Here is a 19,412-nt window from a genome sequence, read left to right as displayed (position 1 = left end):
GCAATATTAGATGCAATATTCACCAAGTGCTTCTCAGTCTTTAAGGACATTAATATAAACTCACTTCACACTGTCCTTGTAACTCTTTTCTGAGCCTCAGTTTCCATCCATTTACAAAAGCTGGGATCACTGAAGTCCTGGAAGGTCCTTCCACCTTTTAACACTTGACTTCAGGTCAGTTGATCACTTGAACGATTCTTATCGAACCCCCCTACATTGAAGCTTTCTATCCACCTCAATCGAAGAGGAAAATACTCTGCATTTGTGAAGAATTAACTAAGTTACCAGCTATTTTTTTTAACATCCTGAAGGAGTATAATTTCTCAAGGGTTGTATGCTTTCCAGCCTGGTAGAAGGAGAAATGACAGAAACGGCCTAAAATCACACTGTGGGGTATCTGATAGTGCTATCTTTAACAACCTCTGTCAAACACTATGAGGCATAATATTGATGCCTTAACCTTTAACTCACATAAAATATTTTCATATAGATTATCTCATCCAGTTAACATTGTAACTCCATGAGGTATTACTATCCCCAGTTTTCAGATGAAGAAAATGAGACCTTGCTTAAGATCCTATATTTAGTAACCAGCACTGCTGAGATTTGAAGCTAGATCACCTGACTTGAATTCCATCATTCTTCCCTTTAAAGATATTCAGTATACAGATACATTATGCTTACTATACTCCTAAAAATTCCTGAGCTTGCAGAGCCTATAGGCATCCAGCTGATACTAAGCACCTGACATTGATCCATTTTCTATGGATCACAGTGATATTTTGACTGTACCGAAGAAGAGGATAGAGAAATCTGAATCCATGTGTAGAAACATCTGATAAAATATGGGCTTCCCTTTCATAGAACCAAATTCTAACAACAGTATACTTCTTGCTTTCTAAGTTTGGGGCAAATTGACACAAATTAAATTTTATGCTAACCTACCCAAGGTAATAAATGCCTCATTATTATTATTTTTTTTTTTTACTGAGTTTGGATAATTGCAATAAACATATTTTTGCCATAATCACATAATGAGTGTAGAGTGAAAACTGTTACTGCAGTATTAACCCATTTTACAGATTTCCCAATTTGGTAAATGAATCTGTATTTGTTTGCTCTTAGTGTTCCATTACCAAACTATAGAACTAGTTTGTTTCATATGCAAACTATCAAATGGTACATTTTCTTTTCATGAAGGACATTTTCTTTTTGCAAAGAATAGGTGGTCATTTTTGGCAGTATTTTAAAATCAAAATATCTATATAGCTATTAAATAAATTTGAATTGACCTCTTGTTATGTGCTATGGATAATGCTTAGATGTTTTTACATTATCTTCTTTAATCCTCAAATAAGTCTGAGAGAGAAATATCACTTCCCCTATTTTACAAATGAAGTAACCAATTAAGTTCCAAAGATTTTTTGTTGTTGTCCAAAGTGACACAGGTACCATATCCAGGAGTTGAATTCTTTCTTATTTCACAAATTCTCTACTAGATATCAATCTCAGAGTGAGTAAGGTAAGCTCAGACTATCAGGAAAGTACTTAATCTGAATCAGAATCCAACTCTTCTACACTGAGTTGCACATATTTAACAGTATTTGGACATTAACTTGGTAATGGAACACTGAGAATAAACAAACAAAACATCTTTCTGAAAGTGAGACAGGAGATATTCAAAAGCCTACTACTAGATGGTAGAGGGATAGTAGATGGTGTCACCCACTGCCTACAACCCCCATCGACTTCCTGTCTGATCAATTCCCCTTCATTCCTTGAAGATAGAAATGCATATAAAACTTCTTATCTGATTTTTATGTTAAAAATATCATCTCAACCTTAAAGGTGCAATACTGAACTGCTGATCATTCTCCCATATACCTGCTCCTCTCATAGCCTTTCAGATCTTGGTTAACGAGCACTTCATCTTCTGACTGTGGGGGCAAATCCTATATCCCTATATCCAAGCCATCAGTAACTCCTATTGGTTTGCTCTCAGGAATATATTCAGAATCCCTCCACTTTTGCCACCTCTAGCTCTACAAACCTGGTTTAAGCCACCATCAACTCTAATTTGTTTTATTGTAAGAGTCTGCCTCCTTAGTTCAGGGCACATTCCCTTCTGACAATATGTCAACCCTGTAGATAGAGTGATCTTTTTAAAACCTAAGTCATATCACAATACTCCTTTGCTTATAACTCTTCAATGTCTATCCATCTCACCCAGAATCAAATTCAAAGTCTTCACAATGGCCAACAAGTCCTTTCAGAATTTGGCTCCCTACTACCTCTGACACCTAGTTAGTACTCATTCCACCTACTCATTATGCTCCTATTGCTCTGACCCCATTATTTCTTGAACAAGCCAGACTCAATCTCATCTCAAGATCTTTGCAGTTCCTGTTCCTTCTGCCTAGCTCTCCCAGATATCTGCATGGCTGGCTCCTTCACCTCCTCAGGTCTTTGCTCAAGTTTATCTTCTCAGTGAGGTATCTATATCCACTCATTTTAAAATTGCACTCCATCCTCTAAAACTCCCTACTCCTTTCCCTCATTTACTTTGTTCTAAGGCACTTACTACTACTCATTAATTGTCCAGTGTCCCCCACTAGAATGCAAGCTTCATGAAGATAGGATGTTTCACTGATACAGACTGAAGATGTTTCACTGTATGCAGAGCCTGAAACATAGGAAAAGACTTTGATGCTAGGAGGGATTGGGGGCAGGAGGAGAAGGGGACGACAGAGGATGAGATGGCTGGATGGCATCCCTGACTCGATGGACGTGAGTCTGAGTGAACTCCGGGAGCTGGTGATGGATAGGGAGGCCTGGCGTGCTGCGATTCATGGGCTCACAAGAGTCGGACATGACTGAGCGACTGAACTGAACTGAACCGAAACATAGGAACCACTCAACAAAAATCTGTTGAATACATGAAATGAATGAATGAATGAATGAATGAACTAGTGAATAAAGGGAAAACAAGTGAAAGGCTGGGTAGCCCATTCTAGAGAAGAAAAGATGTAATGCTCTTAGGTAAATGGGAGAGAAGGTAGTGGAGGAGGAATGTGAATATAACTATCTTTAAATGCTTGAATGATTTTCTTCACACGAAAGGAAGAGATGTGTTCTAGAATGGACCAAAGAAGAGGATCAGAACCAATTTACAAAGTAGCAGAAAGGCAGAGTATGGCCTAGTTAAGAAGAAAGAACTTTCCAGCTTTAGAAGATGTTCCATAAGGAAACTAGCTCCCTTGGAAAGTGGTGAGCTCTCTAGCCCTAGAAGAGTTCAAGCTGAATTTAGAAGGACTCCCACAATGACTACAGAGACCCCTTCTGGGTTACCATTGATTCTGAAGATACAAAATCATAAGCTGACTGTTATGCTGGCCTTGATACCTCATTGTCATTACCAGCGTAAAAATAGACTAAAAAATTTGAGTATAGCTTTCAAGAGTTTCCAAAATACTGTTTTGCCTGACATATCTTACTTTAATGCCAGGTAAAATTCCTAGGATAGCCTCTTTATGTATTGTTGAACATTTTCATATTTCTTCCTTATATTTATGTTCTCCTTAATGCCAAAATAGGAATATCTGCCTGTACTTTTGGAGAAGGAAATGGCAGCCCACTCCAGCATTCTTGCCTGGAGAATCCCATGAACAGAGGAACCTGGTGGGCCACAGTCCATGGAGTCTCAAAGAGTCGGTCACAACTGAGTGAACACTCACTCACTCACCTGTACTTTCCACCAGGCTGACTCTACCCAAACCTCAAGTCCCCTTCTTCAGGAATGGACTACAGTTGGCCCTAATGTGTAGTAATCTCCCTTCCTCTGAGCTTTATTGCTCATCTGTATAATTGAAATTAGCACTTCATTATACATCATATGGAGCACCATGCAATGTATTCTATGTGTGCATGTGTACATGTGTAGGTATAATAAACTATTATTTGCTAACCTATCCGTGTACGTCTCTGGCTTCTCTGACTATAGCATTCTCTGAGAGCTCATTGTGGATAGAATTAATGTACTATATCAACTTAGTACAGTGTTAGGCCCACAGCTGGTTTCAGATAGGCCCAGTCCCTTACCAATTGACTGACTAATCAATTAACAAAATGGAAAATCCAGCCAGCAGGCTTAAGCTTTGTCTATTGGAAATTACTTTCCTGAAAAGCATTTTTCCTTCCTTTACAGATCAATTGCAAAGTCAAAACTCAAACAGCAGATTTTACAAACAGGAATAGCTGGCAAGCACTGGGCTTTACAAGTAATGAATGTGCACATCAAAACAAAAGTTGTAGATGTTTGTAAAAGTATACATATGTAGCTGATACGAGTAGAGATGGCTGAGAACCCTCCCTCCTAGCCCAGGTAGAGTTTGAGTTGACCCTGATAAAGTCCAGCATTGTGGTTTCCAAATCCCAAGGACACTCCTGGAATATATAATCTAGCTTTGCCAATTGCAATGGAACTATTTATTTGTGTTGTCAAAGGCCCTGTTTGCTGATCCTTCAGACTTTTACAGTATCTATAAATGAAGGCAATGACGTCTGTTCCTCAGGAGATAAACCTAGAAGTTGCATATCTTTTTATACTACCTATTAGAGATTCTAATCCAGCTTTCTCTATAGGAGGACAAGACTAAAAATAGTATGTCTAGTCTATTCTACTCAATTAAATTTGTAAGTATCTTACAGGCTTGATTCAACCTCTTTAAGATCAAGATGGCAAATGTTCAAATCACTTATACCACAATCCAGTAGAACGTAATTCTTTACAATATGAAATATATACCTGACACATAGTATCATTTCTCTAGAATAAGAATATTTGCTCTAATTTGGGACTTACTATGTGCTAGACATTGTCCAAGCACTTTAGATATATTAAGTTATTCAGTCTTCAGAAGGGTCTGATGTTGTAGGTATTATTGTCATCCCCATTCTATATATGAGGAAACTGAGGTACACAGAGTTTAAATAAGTTTCCCAAGAGCAAGTGGAGAGTTCAGAAGAATGAAAGGCACTATGGGTTTCCCAGGTGGCTCAGTGGTAAAGAATCTGCCTGCCAAGCAAGAGACGCAAGTCCAATTCCTGGGTTAGGAAGATCCTTTGGAGAAAGAAATGGCAACCTACTCCAGTATTCTGGCCTGGGAAATCCCATAGACAGAGGAGCCTGGTGGGCTGCAGTCCATAGGATCACAAGAGTCAGGCATGACTTAGCGACTGAACAACAACAAATGCTTTAGCTCCTAGAGCCAGGAAGAAGCAGGTCTAGTGTTTTAGCCAGAACAGTCTGGCTCCAGAATAGATGTGCTTAACCACTTACACTATGCAGTCTCTAAACAATTCGTAGGCTCTAATTGAAAGTTTATGATTGCAATGGTGAAAAGGAAAGATGTTTTACATAAGCCTGGTCTAAATCTTAGCTCTGCACTTTACTAGCTGCGTGACCTTGGACAAATTATTTAACATCTATGAATATTGTGTTTTTCAACATTGTAGTGAGGATGATATTGCCGGTCTTACAAGTTTCTGTGTTTGCAATAATTGGTATAATTAACTCAGCATAATTATTCAATAATTTACTATTATTGTTACTCAAAAAGTAGCTCTAATTTTAATATTTCATAGTATCTGCATAATTCTCTATGAGGTAAATTACTGAATAAAACTTCAACAAATTGGAAATAAATTTCATTTGGCCATAGTTGTTTGGGAAAAGACAATGTTGTAGCTCTATGAACCCTAATTATCATCTTAACATTAATAGTACTCCTACTGGGATTATTACAAAACTCTGATACTTAATCTATCAATTGAAAGGGTTAAATCCAAGGTTAGAGACAACATTACTCCATTTCATATATTGATAAATTCATGTCATAAGAGCTAAGTAAAAAAATCTAACTCACTGACCTTCCAGTTGTATCATCAGTAAAATGCATGGCAATGTTGAGCCATGTATGTAACATTATTGCCTTGAAAGTTATGCACATCTTTTCAAAATCAGCTATAAAAATTGATCTCATCCCCATTCCCTCAAGATGTCAATAGAAATCTTTGAATTCTTGTTTGTCTTTCCCTCTTGTAATAACCCCACATCTAATGAAGATCAATTTCTAAAGATGAACCCTAGGGAGTTAATAATCTATCAAATACAACTACTTAAAAGAGAATACTAATTCTTAAGTGGAAACAATATCTGGCTTTATGTAGCAAGTATTATTAAAATCGGGCAGAGGAAAATACTCACCCTTGAAGATTAAAGAATAAAGTATTCTGGCCATTGCTTGCACATCCATAGCCCTATTCCTCAGTTTAAAATGAGCCTTCCACAAAGGACCTCCTACACTATCAGGATCCTTAGTCTCTAAATTTCAAAGTTCTTTTATGCCACTGTATACCACAATAAAATACCTTATTTTCTCTAGATTCCAGGAGCTCTTCCTCAAAGAGCATAGTTATACTCACGACTGTGCAGAATTGGACTGTGAGGCCTCTTTTGAAGCAATGTAGTAAGACCAGTTTCTCAGTCATTTGGCATGACAGAGACAGAGGCCTGATTTAATCCTTTACTTCATCTCACCTTTCAGTAGCCTTGAGTGTGTGCTAAATTGCTTGTCATGTCCGCCTCTGTGTGACCCTATGGACTTCAGCCTGCCAGGTTCCTCTGTCCATGGGATTTCCCAGGCAAGGATACTGGAGTGGGGTACCATTTTCCACTCCAGGGGATCTTCCCAACCCAAGGATCAAATCCTCGTCTCTTACATCTACCTGCACTGGCAGGTAGGTTCTTTCACAAGCGCTGCCAGGAAGCCCTCAGTAGCCATCAGACCTCTTAAAGCCTCAATTTCTTTATTTTAGAGGATTATGTAGTTTGTATACCTAAAATACCTCATATACAGTAGGCATTCAATAAGTGGTAGATGCTATTGAGTTGCTTTAGAGTTTCATTTTACATACATTGTTATGTGTTGAGGTATTTCGATCCAGAGCTATTGTCAATGTTGCCTTTCATAAAGGGGACTAAATAGAATTACTGCATCTCATATATTCAAATAAGTATCAGGGAGCTAAAATGGTGCTTTTGCTAATCTTCTAGACTATGGTAAAAGGGACCCACTATGCAACACAGGGGACATGACAGGAGAGAAAGATCGGAATGAGAAAATGTCTCAAATTTAAACTTTCGATTCTCTGTTCAAAAGAGATTATATACGTTTTCAGGGATACACTAACAGGATTAAAAGAAGACATTAATATGGTCTTAAATTTACATTTTCTTACCTACAACTATACTTCCTAAAGTGTACTATGATTTGGTATATTTCATAAATACTCTAATTAGCATGTGAATTGCCCAATTATAGTTTATTGTACTTTGGAGTTAAAAGCATTGCTTTTTAAAAAATGTAAACATTTATAACACAGAAAGATTTGATATCCTATTTTGGCACATCTTCATCTGCTAATATACAGGGATCCTCAAATAGAAAGGGATTTGAGCCTCACTTTACTTCAAAAAGGTTCTATAATACATAGACTGTGCCATTCCTCACACAGGACTCAGGCATATTCTGAAGGCATAGTCATTGATTGTCTAATGTGATATAAAAGATAGTTTTACTGTGATAGCAAATCCATGTTTAATAAGGATACTAATGATAGGAATTCACCATTATTGATATTATACTAAGATTATACAAAGCATTTTTAAAAGCATTGCCTTATTGAGACAGGTACTATTATTTGTTTCACTTCACACATGAGAAAACAGAAGCTTAGAAAAGTTAAATAACTTGCCCAAGCGGATGGCACAGTCAGTGCCTGAAGCAAATGCTGAAGCCCAGGCTCCTCTCTAGGACACGCTAGTGTAGTGTATAGGGACCCAGACTGCTGTCATTGGCCTTTGTGTGTGTGTGTATTCTATTTACCTTTCCAAATTAGTTTTCTGTTTTCAGACACATGCTTCTGAAACCAACCTTTTGTTCCATGAGGTTATTATTATTTTTTTAACGTCCTTAAAAATAAAAGGTTCTTTACTCCTCCTTTAAGGTATCTCTTTTCTTCGCCTCAAGTGAAGCTTTCTTATTTTCCTGACACAGCACAGCTCCTTAGTTCCCCTTCCAGTCAACAGTGAACACAAGTTCCTCTCTGCTTCTTCCACTTCTCTCTCTCAAGCCCTTCCTAAGTGTCTCTCCAGTCCAATTCCAGCTGCCTCAGGCCGGGGCCTCCAGAACAGTCCTCTGGTTTGCCACCCCCCTGGGCTTCTAGGTCTGAGTGTGCTGGAACATATAGGCATCTGTATCCCCACTTAATTCTGATGACTGTGGTTACAAGAGGCCTCTTTTAAATGCAGACAGCCAGTCAGCCAAGTCGAAATTTATACCAGAAATCTATTACCTAATTTTTAAACAAAATGACATGAAATCAGACTTGAAGATATCAAAAACATGCCTAGTTTCTGATTTAAGAAAGAAAAATCCACATTGTTACTGCTTCTACCACAGAATAATTTACTGCAACAGGAGTTCTGGATCTTATGCCAAAAATGAGGTCCTCTAACCAATGTCAAGGCCAATTATCTTGTGGTAGATCCCACAACAAAAGCAGACTATTGTGATTAGAGTCAGAAGCACCACCCAGAGAAGCTGGAAAGCTTCTGGGGATTTCTTAAGGTTAGGTTTTTTTTTTTTTTTTTTTCCTCTCTCTCTCTCTCTGTCTACTTAAATAAACTACCAGAAACTTTGTGTGTGGGCATTGAATATCTCAGATGAGTCTGAGAGACAATGAAAGGGGTGATCAGTTGTGAGCAATCTGTTGCATTTCTTTTGATTTGAGCGGGAGCCACGCTGCCAGGCTGTGTAGTCCTGATAGGCCCCATCTGTCGCAACCTCCTCCTTGCCCTAATCTCCTTCCCAGACACACTGCCAGTAGCCATCCTGTGGTTTCTTACTGGGACAGGAAAGCCCAGGTGGCTGAATGCAGGAACACTTACCCCACAGTAAAGAACTGCCTCATCTCCTGTCTCCGAGACCTCATCAGTTGCTTGTATTCCCCAATCCGGAGCTTCTTGCCATCGACAATGCAGGTGCGTTTCGGTCGAGGTTTGTATTTGTAGTTCGGGTACTTCTCTAAGTGGATCTTGCTTAGCCGGGCCTGCTCCTCATAATAAGGTTGCTTTTCTTGGTTGGACATGGATTTCCAACGAGACCCTAGACACAAGCATAGCCTTTAAGTACCAAGTGGTCAAGGCAACCTACTCCTGGTAAATACTGTGTCTACCTTCCCACCACTTCACCCACCTGGGCTCTGAGTATCTCCTATCACCACATGTCATCCAGCCTCACAACTAGCATTTTAGATGACACAGCAAAGAGTAATTGGATGCGACCATTTATTACATTATTTTTCTCAATAATTTAAAGTCTGATGCTACAATAAGTATATCATTTTAAAACATGTCTTTGCTACTTAAAGATCATCTCTACATCAAGGTCATTTCCCCACCTATCTGCATAGGGTTAAAAACCTGAATTTCCTAAGTATACTTTGGACAGAATACTCAGGAACAACTCTCTAGGTTCCAGTAATTGAAACAACTCTAACACTCCAAGCACCTTTGGCGAAGCTATCCTTTGATAAGATGTTAGCAAATGTTGATATTCTTCCATATATAAAAACCTAAGGTGCACACTGTCTCCCCTGGCCTGAGGTAATTAAAAAGCCTAAACTCTACTCAAGAAGTTATAACTTTAGAACCGGAAGGTACAGTTGGAATTATATATACCATTTTCAAGTACTCTAAACAATTCATTCAAAGCCATACCAATAAAAGTAAGAAATTTTTAATATGGTTTATACAGGAAGAAGGAAAAGTATTCACTTCTCTAATATTGTTTATAAAGAATTATCTAAACACTTGACGAAGAAGGGATGTGTTTTTTTACGTGTATCAAATTGCATTTTTGTGTGTCGCTAGTGAATAAAGCGGTAACAGCTGTGCTGACTGGATGCTAGCTGTTCTTCGGTGGAGATTTTTCATATATAAACAAATGGAAAAGTTGTACAAATATTCTCTGTAGCCAGCAATATCCTGGTCTGTTTTAATAGCACATCCATCCCTGTTTTCCTGATTGTTGTGCAAAAGTTGTGTAGAAAGTCTACACGGACAAGGATCTCTGTGTTCAGCTGGCTCCCAGCAGCTTAAAGCCCCAGTTAATGGAGGATTTTTGGTGCTCTTAAAATTGCTTGTGCTTAAAAGTTTACACTTTAATGAATACACTTACTATACTCTTAATTTTTTTTCACAGAATGCACATCAATAATATAGATTCCCCTCAGCTGCCAACATGGAAACAGAGAGGTTCTGTGCCCATCGGTGAGCTTACTAATACTGCTAATAAAATGGCCAAAAAAGAGAAAATTTCAAAGTTAGATATCAAAATTTAGGGACAGAAAAATAATAATTTTCTTTGGAATATCTATTAATTAGAAAAAATTTAATATATCCATCATGGTTTGAAAGGTCTTTAAATTCATAAGAATGATGCCCTGATATATATCTCTGAAAGTCTAAAAATAAAACTCCACTTAATTGTAATGATTTTTAGTATCTACCTTGAAATTCAAACATCAAAAAGAAAAAGGGAAAAACTATTTTAACATTTTAACACTGTTTGATCTTATGCATGTTCTAAATTTTCATAGGGGTCACTGCCTCAAATGTCTCAGAATCAAGTTAAATTATTTATACAGTGACAAAACATGTGTATTTGTGTATGTCCAGATCACTGATATTTACTCAGGTTAAATATTTATTGCTTTTGAACAAAACATTTTAAAAAAGAAAACCACAGCTTAAGTCTCTAATGTTTTTCAGCTTCTTAAACAGCTCCCTTTGAGATTCTGTCACATCATGACAGCTTAAATAGAACAGTGCCTTCTGTGTTTTTTCTTTTTAAAGAGGAAACATGTTGACTGCAATGCTGCATGTTGAATAAAATACATTCAATATGTTGAGTACAATAATTCCACACTGTATAATCTGCACGAGGCAAGCTTTACACTAATAGAAAAAGGATTGAGCTTAATCCAGAGAAACAGGAGAATCACTCTGGCAAGTTACCCTGTGGTCTATGTGTTCAACTCACTGCTATGAAATCTGAACTAGTCATATCTTATTAAAGTAAATGTAGTTTTATTTTACAAGTTTTAAAGTTATCATTAGAGGCACTGTTCTACACTCCATAAATTTCACACTATTTGGGGGCTCACCCTTAGTCCTTGGTGAGTTCTTTCAGAAGGACATACGAACCCAAGAACACTAAAGCAGAAAACTCTGAGTGTTTCCAGGTTTCATAGCAACTGAAAGATTTTAAAAGACTAAGGAAAGGAGATAAAGCCTGTCTTTATGATTCTTAATTAGCAGTGACCTCTCAGAGTTGTCCTATTAACACATACAATAAATAGTTTTGTCTCTAAAGTAAGTGTTTAGTCAGTCCTGCCCTGGCACCTGGTGGATGTACTAACTCCTAAACCTAAATGCCGCGGTGCAGGGTGAAGAGTGAAGAGACGATGGCAGTCTCCTGGGGCAGCTTGCTGAGTGACACCTAATATCTGCACACCACAGTCTCCCTTAGGTGTCATGTCAGGACCCTTCTTTCCACTCATTGGATACATAACCAGCATCAGTGGCTGCACTCACCTAAGATTTTGCTGATGTTGGAGTTATGCATGTCAGGAAAGGCCTGAAGGATTTTCCTCCTCTCATCCTTTGCCCAAACCATGAATGCATTCATTGGTCGCTTGATGTGTGGCTCGCTGCTGGCCCGGCCTCGGGCATCCCTGTAGACTCGTGCTTCAGCCACAGTGGCACCTCCTGTTGGCCAACAATAATACTGCTGTAGTTTAGCTGCAGAGCCATTCATTGCTTTACTTCCTGTAATGTCAGGGCAGGAAGAACAAGACAGGTGCAAAGCATTATTATCTGGATAATGTAACACAACTTACCACCTGGTTCAGTTGCTTTCCCTAGCAACTTCTTAATGAACTTCTTTTTAAATGAACTCTTGGAAGCAGGATACAGTTGCAGATGACAATTCTACAGGCTCTTCTGAGGTAGGTCTCAAAGATACACTGGGCAGAATTACTTTTGCATGTTTTTAAATGCCTAGTACATTTTTACTACAATCAATTCCAATTGACAATAAAGCATTATTTTGCCTTCCCAGGTGGCGCTAATGCTAAAGATCCTGCCTGCCAAAGCAGGAGACATAAGACACGGATTCCATCCCTGGATTGGGAAGATTCCCTGGAGGAGGGCACAGCAACCCACTCCAGTATTCTTGCCTGGAGAATCCCATGGACAGAAGAGCCTGGTGGGCTACAGTCCATAGGGTCTCAGAGTCGGACACGACTGAAGTGACTTAGCATGCACACCACATTTCCTGCTGTGATTTCTCCCTTCAAAAGTAGGCTCTTACCTATGATTTTAGCCTCATGTGCTAAACATCGCAGCCATTTCATACCATCTCTTACCCCAGAAGAATTCTCTTTCACAATACTGTACTTTGGCCAGTGCTCCCCTCACTGGCTGGAAGCTCCTTCTCTTACTTCTTCAAGCTAAATCCCACTCATCTTTTAAGGCCTATTTAAATGTGGTGTGTTTCATGAATTAAATAAATGATTCGATTTAAACAATTAACTGAGCAATTATTATGAGTTTGGCTTTATGCCAAGTACTAGGTATACAAAAGTGAATAAAACAGCACCTGCTTTTAAAGGAGCTCACAGTTTGGGGAGGAGACAGACCCCAAACAGACAGTCATAATGGAATATATGGTAAGTGCTTTAATATTGAAGTAAAGAGGACATCAAGAGGGCACCAGCAGAGGGGACAGTCAACATGCCTCCTATTAAAGGTGACGTCTAATCTGAATCTTGGAAGACAAATGGGAATTAGCATGTGAATAGGGCAGTCTTTACTGCCCAGTAAAGACAGATGGGTAGGGTAATTCAGGCCAAAGGAAGAGCATTTGCAACGATGCCTCCCAGGCTGCATTCATTCCTCTCTTTTTTAATGTTTTTTTTCTGTGCCAGAGAAATTCCTTTTCTTTCTTTTTTTTTGGTGATCATCTTAATTATTTCCATTCTACCCCCAGGTTTATGAGACCCCTAAAGTTACTGTTTATGTTGTACTCATTTTTGTATCCCCAGGATTTTCCATAAAATAGATACTTAATAACTACTTATTGGGCTTCCCTGGAGGCTCAGACAATAAAGAATCACACTCGTTTCACAAGCTAGTAAAGTAATGCTCAAAATTCTCCAAGCCAGGCTTCACCAGTATGAGAACTTCCAGATGTACAAGCTGGATTTAGAAAAGGCAGAGGAACCAGAGATCAAATTGCCAACTTCTGTTGGATCATAGAAAAAGTAAGAGAATTCCAGAAAAACATCTACTTGTGCTTTACTGAGTATGCCAAAGCCTTTGATTGTGTGGATCACAACAAACTGGAACATTCTTAAAGAGATGGGAATACCAGATCACCTCACCTGCCTCCAGCGAAATCTGTATGTAGGTCAAGAAGCAACAGTTAGAACTGGACATGGAAAAACAGACTGGTTCCAAATTGGGAAAGGAGTGTGTCAAGGCTTATTTAACTTATATGCAGAGTACATCATGTGAAATGTCGGACTGGATGAAGCACAAACTGGAATCAAGATTGCTGGAGGAAATGTCAATAACCTCAGATATGCAGATGACACCACCCTTATGGCAGAAAGCAAAGAGGAACTAAAGAACCTCTTAATGAAGGTGGAAGAGGAGAGTGGAAAAGCTGGGTTAAAACTCAGCATTCAAAAAACGAAGTGCATGGCAACTGGTCCCATCATTCCATGGCTAATAGATGAAGAAACAATGGAAACAGTGACAGACTTTATTTTCCTGGGCTCCAAAATCACTGCAGATGGTGACTGCAGCCATGAAATTAAAAGATGCTTGCTCCTTGGAAGAAAAGCTATGAAAAACCTAGACAGAATATTAAAAAGCAGAGACATTACTTTGCCGAAAAAGGTCCATCTAGTCAAAGTTATGGTTTTTCCAGTAGTCATGTATGATTGTGAGAGTTGGACCATAAAGAAGGCTGAATACTGAAGAATTGATGCTTTTGAGCTGTGGTGTTGGAGAAGACTTGAGAGTTCCCTGGACTGCAGGGGATCAAACCAGTCAATCCTAAAGTAAATAAGTCCTGAACATTCATTGGAAAGACTGATGCTGAAGCTAAAACTCCGATACTTTGGCCACCTGATGTGAAGAGCTGACTCATTAGAAAAGACACTGATGCTGGGAAAAATTGAAGGCAGGAGGAGAAGGGGATGACAGAGGACAAGATGGTTGGATGGCATCATGGACTCAATGGACAGGAGTTTGAGCAAGCTCCAGCGATGGCGAAGGACAAGAAAGCCTGGCATACTGCAGTTCATGGGTTCGCAAAGAGTTGGAAATGGCTCTGCAACTAAACAACAATGACAACAACTACTTATCTGGCTTCCTTGGAGACTCAGATGATAAAGAATCCGCCTGCAATGCAGGAGACCTGGGTCCAGTCCTTGCATCAGGAAGATTCCCTGGAGAAGTGAATGGCTACCCACTCCAGTATTCTTGCCTGAATTCCAAGGACAAAATTGTTCAGTTTTCAACTCATATACAAAAGTAATAGACTAAAAGGCAGTCATTTCAAGGGTTCTGATATATTTTTCTGCTGCATGAGGATAATTCTTTAACATTCCTATGAAAGTGAATATCGCTCAGTTGTGTCCAACTCTTTGCAGTCCCATGGACTAGAGTCCATGGGATTCTCCAGGCCAGAATACTGCAGTAGGTAGTCTTTCTCTTCTCCAGGGAATCTTCCCAACCCAGGGATTGAACCCAGGTCTCTTGCACTGCAGGCAGATTCTTTACCACCTGAGCCACACACCCCTATGAAACTGTTTCTAAATTCTTGATATTTCATGGTTTCCAAAGACATCACCATAGTACGTGTTAAGTTGCTTCAGTTGTGTCTGACTTTTTATAACCCTATGTACTGTAGGCCACTAGGCTCCTCTGTCCATTGGATTCTCTAGGCAAGAATACTGGAGTAGGTTTCCATGCCCTTTTCTAGGGGATCTTCCAGGCTCAGGGATCAAACCCACATATCCTGTGTCTCCTGCATCGGCAGGTGGGTTCTTTGCCACTAGCGCCACCTGGGAAGCATAGTGACCACAATATCCCACTAGATAAAAAGTCCTTTGAGAATATGGTGGGAACTGGCTCTCCTTCACTGCTGTATCTCTAGGTTCCAATAAAGCGCATGGCATATAAAGTTTCAGTTAGTGAAATGCATTCAATTAATGAACGAGTGAGTGAAAGAACCTGCATAGCTCTTGCTTGTTTTCATACCCCCTGCCAGCATGACACACTGATGTACATGCTTTACATGTGGCAACCACTAAATATTTCCTCATAGACTGAGAACCCCTATAGTTAAATGTAAAGTTGGACTGATGGGCTTAGCCAGGTATTCTGCTGCATAAACAGGAGAGCCTACTCCTAAAAGTTTAGAAGCAAAATATACATTAAAACCTACATCTCTACATTTTAGAAAAAGCAAATCCTTTCAGCTCAGTGGAGTGATTACACAGGTAAAATATGATCCAATTCATCTCTGCCCTTCTACTCTATTTCCAGCTATCTGATTAAGTAGAAATTTGTTTGTGTCATAGCTAGTAATAAATTAGAACATTAAAGTACACTATTATTTGGCAAATATGGTCATCATTTATTGCAAACAAAAGACAGGATAAAAGGGCCGAACTGGCTAATATTATCAATTCTTTTCTAAACATGAAGAAGGGGAGAGGGGCCCCTTTCTGAAGACCATGCAAAATAACACATTTTATATACAGCCCTTCTTTGAGGCCTAGTAGACAGAATCATCCCTTACATGAAAAGTCTCAAATCCCAAGATGCATAACTAATATGCTACCTTTTTGCCACCATACCCACAGTACATTAATTTCATTTAAAATGCACTGACCATACAGGATAAATTGATTTCACTTTATATGGGTTTGACAGCCATGTTTATTGTGCAGTGAAATGTAGTGTAGCTTCCAGCTGACAATATCCATCAACGCAGGGCAATATGCTGACTGCTGGGCCAGATGAAGGCATACATTACTCTGGAAGTGAAACACTCATTCAGATACGACAGTGTCTTCTCCTGAGGATCACCATGGTAATTTATGATGCCCTCAGTGCCATTACTTTACAACTGACATGAATTCAGCAATTTATATACTTGCATGCATACACAGGAGACAGGCTTGTGGAGAATGTCAGATACAAAAACATTTCAGTATTATTCTAAGTTAACTACTGTGCTACAGGTGATTAACATCCAGGGTCTGCTTTTACTGTTGCGGCTTTTCTTCACCTCTATCAACACCAAATAGCCAGCTTCCATTTATTTACTTACTTACAAGATGTGTTTCATTGTAAATGGGAAGTTTTAATCTCTTGCAGACTGATCATGGTAGATTTTTAGACTCTGGCTTCAGTAGATGTTCGGTATGTGCATGCCAAGTCACTTCAGTCATGTCTGACTCTTTGCGACCTTATTGGCTGCAGCCCACCGGGCTCCTCTGTCCATGGGGTTCTCCAGGAAAGAACACTGGAGTGGGTTGCCATGCCCTCCTCCAGAGCATCTTCCCGGCCCAGGGGTCTAGCTGCATCTTTCATGTCTCCTGCGTTGGCAGGTGGGTTCTTTGCCACTAGTGCCACCTCTGCTACATATCAATTGATTCTCCCAAATATGTTCATGCCGATGCTCAATCTCTCTCCCTCTCATTCCATATCACAGTCTTAGTATATCCTTCCTACTCACTTTTACCTAACTAAATTCTACCTTCTCCGAGGAAGAGAGTTCACTTCTCACCCCACCAACTGTCCTGCAGTGACCTTGTCTGTCCTCCCATAATACATATTTACATGACACCAACTGACACTGAATTACACAGAAGATCTCTAGTCTCACAAGAAATGCTCCCAGATATTGAGAAATTTAAGCACAGCACATAGTATAGAAATGTGAATTAAGAAAGTGGAAATAGGAAACGTCAGGGTGTATATACATCTCTTTTTTCTTGTCTCCTTTTCTCTCTCCCAAGTGCTCGGAGTCAACTGAAAAATGAATGGGATATTTCAAGTTAAAACTAGAAGTGGTGTATTAATAAACCAAGGTTTGGGAAGAGAGGAGACTTATCTAGAGAGACCAAGGTTTGAAACTACTTTTAAATTGAATCTGATATATGATATATGATCAGAGTCAGAATTTTAAGAAAATATAAAAGGGTCATAACTTCTCTAAGCTGCTTCGTGAAACAAACTGGTAAGGGAATTATTGTTGTAGTAATAAAAACACATATGACGGCATACATGCATATAAACTCAGAAATTTAAAAGTAGAGACTGTATATTAAGAAAGCTCTTTTAAACAGATAAGGAAAATTCTATATAATACTATATAGTATTATTTTTAAAAGGTATGCAGTTAGTCTGAAAATTTGAAGCCTAAAATTGACTCTCTGCTATAATTAACTTTAGAATCTACATATCAAATGTGACTTCATACTGCTCATTTACTTTGAAAAATAACATCAAGTTAAAAAAGGGGTGGGGGAAGCATTTCATTCTAAAATAGCCAATGCTCTGTGTCAGAATCCAGAGTTATCCTAGGGAATAGCTCATAATTCTAAGAGGCAGATTTTTTACTTTTAATAGCAGAGGGATCATTTGTGAATTCAATATTCATAATATGTCTTCTCATGAACAGCAGTTGGAAGATGCCTAGACCTACAGCTATGTACTTGGAGACTACTGCTTTCCAGCTGACCTAAGAGTCTTTAATTATCAGCAACACCATTCCTAAATAACAGGAGGCCAACAGTATCACACCAGGCAACAAGGAAAAGCATTGGTTCCATTTATTCCAGGAATTCCTGTTCTCTCCATTTCCCTGAAGGGGCTCAGACTGATTAATTCATTCTTGTCTCCGCTATCAGCTTGTATAAAGCCAAACTTTCAGTTAGATGCAAAAAGATAGTCAATGGGGGAAAAAGCAGAAATTGCCAAGGCAAAAACTTCCTTAGGGATCTATGATTTAAACGATTTAAAAAGAATACAGAAAGTTGAGTTTTTCCAGGTGGGTTGGAAAGAAGGCTAGTTTAACCATCATAGCCTATGGCAATGGTCCTGAACTAATCCTAAAGAGGCCCCCTTCCTGGGTAAATTCCAAGGGTTATGTGAGTGAATGGGTAAGCGTTTGGTGTGGATTTGTGCATATATAAAGTCCTCCCTAAGGAGGAACTTTGGCAAATTCTATAATGTGCTTAGGAATCATTTATGTATGCATTAATTCAGCAAACACTCTGACAAGTTTCAGATGTACCCAGCATTGTGACAGAAGATACAAAGATAAATACATGTGCCTTGTTTTAAAGGAATCTGGTCCAGTAAGGAAAACAGATGCACAAATAGAAAATTACAGAACATTGTAAGTGCTAACATGGGTAATTTCAAAATACTATGAAAGCAGAGAAGAGAGGCTATTAATGTTGTTGGAGTGGACAGAGGTGAATAATATGTAAGCTGCAGAGAGCAAGTACTGCTTAAGTAGCATCTTCAAGGAAGAGTGAGAATTTACCAGCAGGTATAAGTGTGGTGGCTCAGACAATAAAGAATCTGCCTGCAATGTGGGAGACTCGAGTTTGATCTCTGGATCAGAAAGATCCCCTGGAGAAAAGAATGGCTACCCACTCCAGTATTCTTGCCTGGACAATTCCATGGACAGAGGAGCCCTGTAGGCTATAGTCCATGGGGTCGCAAAGAGTTGGACATGACTAAGCGACTAATACTTTCACTTTTCATGAGTGTGAAAGCATTCTAGGCTGCAGAACGTGTGAACATAAAGACAGAGTTACAACAAAGGCATAGAGGGTTTTAAGGAATAGAAAGAATCTGGTTATGGCTTGAGTGTATTTAAATAAAAAAAATAAGGGAATGTCAAGAGATTAAATTCAGAAAGTAAGTAGGGGCAAGATTGCCAAGTACCTTAACTATAAAGTCAAGAAGTCTTTAAGGTTTTTAAAAAAGCAGGGTAGGGACATGAACAAATAGAAGATATCAAAATGGAAGCCAAATTAGAAATTACCACTGAATAGTCTCAGTGATTACTAGTGAATTGGAAATAAAGAATAGAGAAAAGTAAGAGAATAAATACCTTCTCAAAAGCCCATTAAGATTTACATTTTGTCAGACAGAATGAATGTAAGTAAAATATTAGCACAAAAGATTC

At 38.9% G+C, this 19,412-nt stretch overlaps 1 protein-coding gene across 50 annotated transcripts in view; it reads right to left on the bottom strand.

Annotated features, from left to right (window-relative positions):
* The window catches only part of SOX6 (SRY-box transcription factor 6), a 720,275-nt gene that overhangs the window by 7,709 nt on the left and 693,154 nt on the right, over nt 1–19,412 (bottom strand). For 45 of the 50 annotated variants that reach the window (XM_060399843.1, XM_060399842.1, XM_060399858.1 and 42 more), the window contains 2 exons: nt 11,720–11,953; nt 9,011–9,227 (listed from right to left, as the gene is read on the bottom strand). In XM_060399843.1, coding sequence (XP_060255826.1) covers nt 9,011–9,227; nt 11,720–11,953 — 451 coding nt within the window. The remainder of the gene's footprint in view (nt 1–9,010; nt 9,228–11,719; nt 11,954–19,412) is intronic. The other 5 variants (XM_060399862.1, XM_060399863.1, XM_060399864.1 and 2 more) reach the window with 1 other exon arrangement.

This window comes from Ovis aries, chromosome 15 (assembly GCF_016772045.2).
Source record: "Ovis aries strain OAR_USU_Benz2616 breed Rambouillet chromosome 15, ARS-UI_Ramb_v3.0, whole genome shotgun sequence".
Lineage (NCBI taxonomy): Eukaryota > Metazoa > Chordata > Mammalia > Artiodactyla > Bovidae > Ovis > Ovis aries.
Note: the sequence above shows the minus strand (reverse complement) of the source record. Positions and strands in the feature narration are given on the sequence as shown.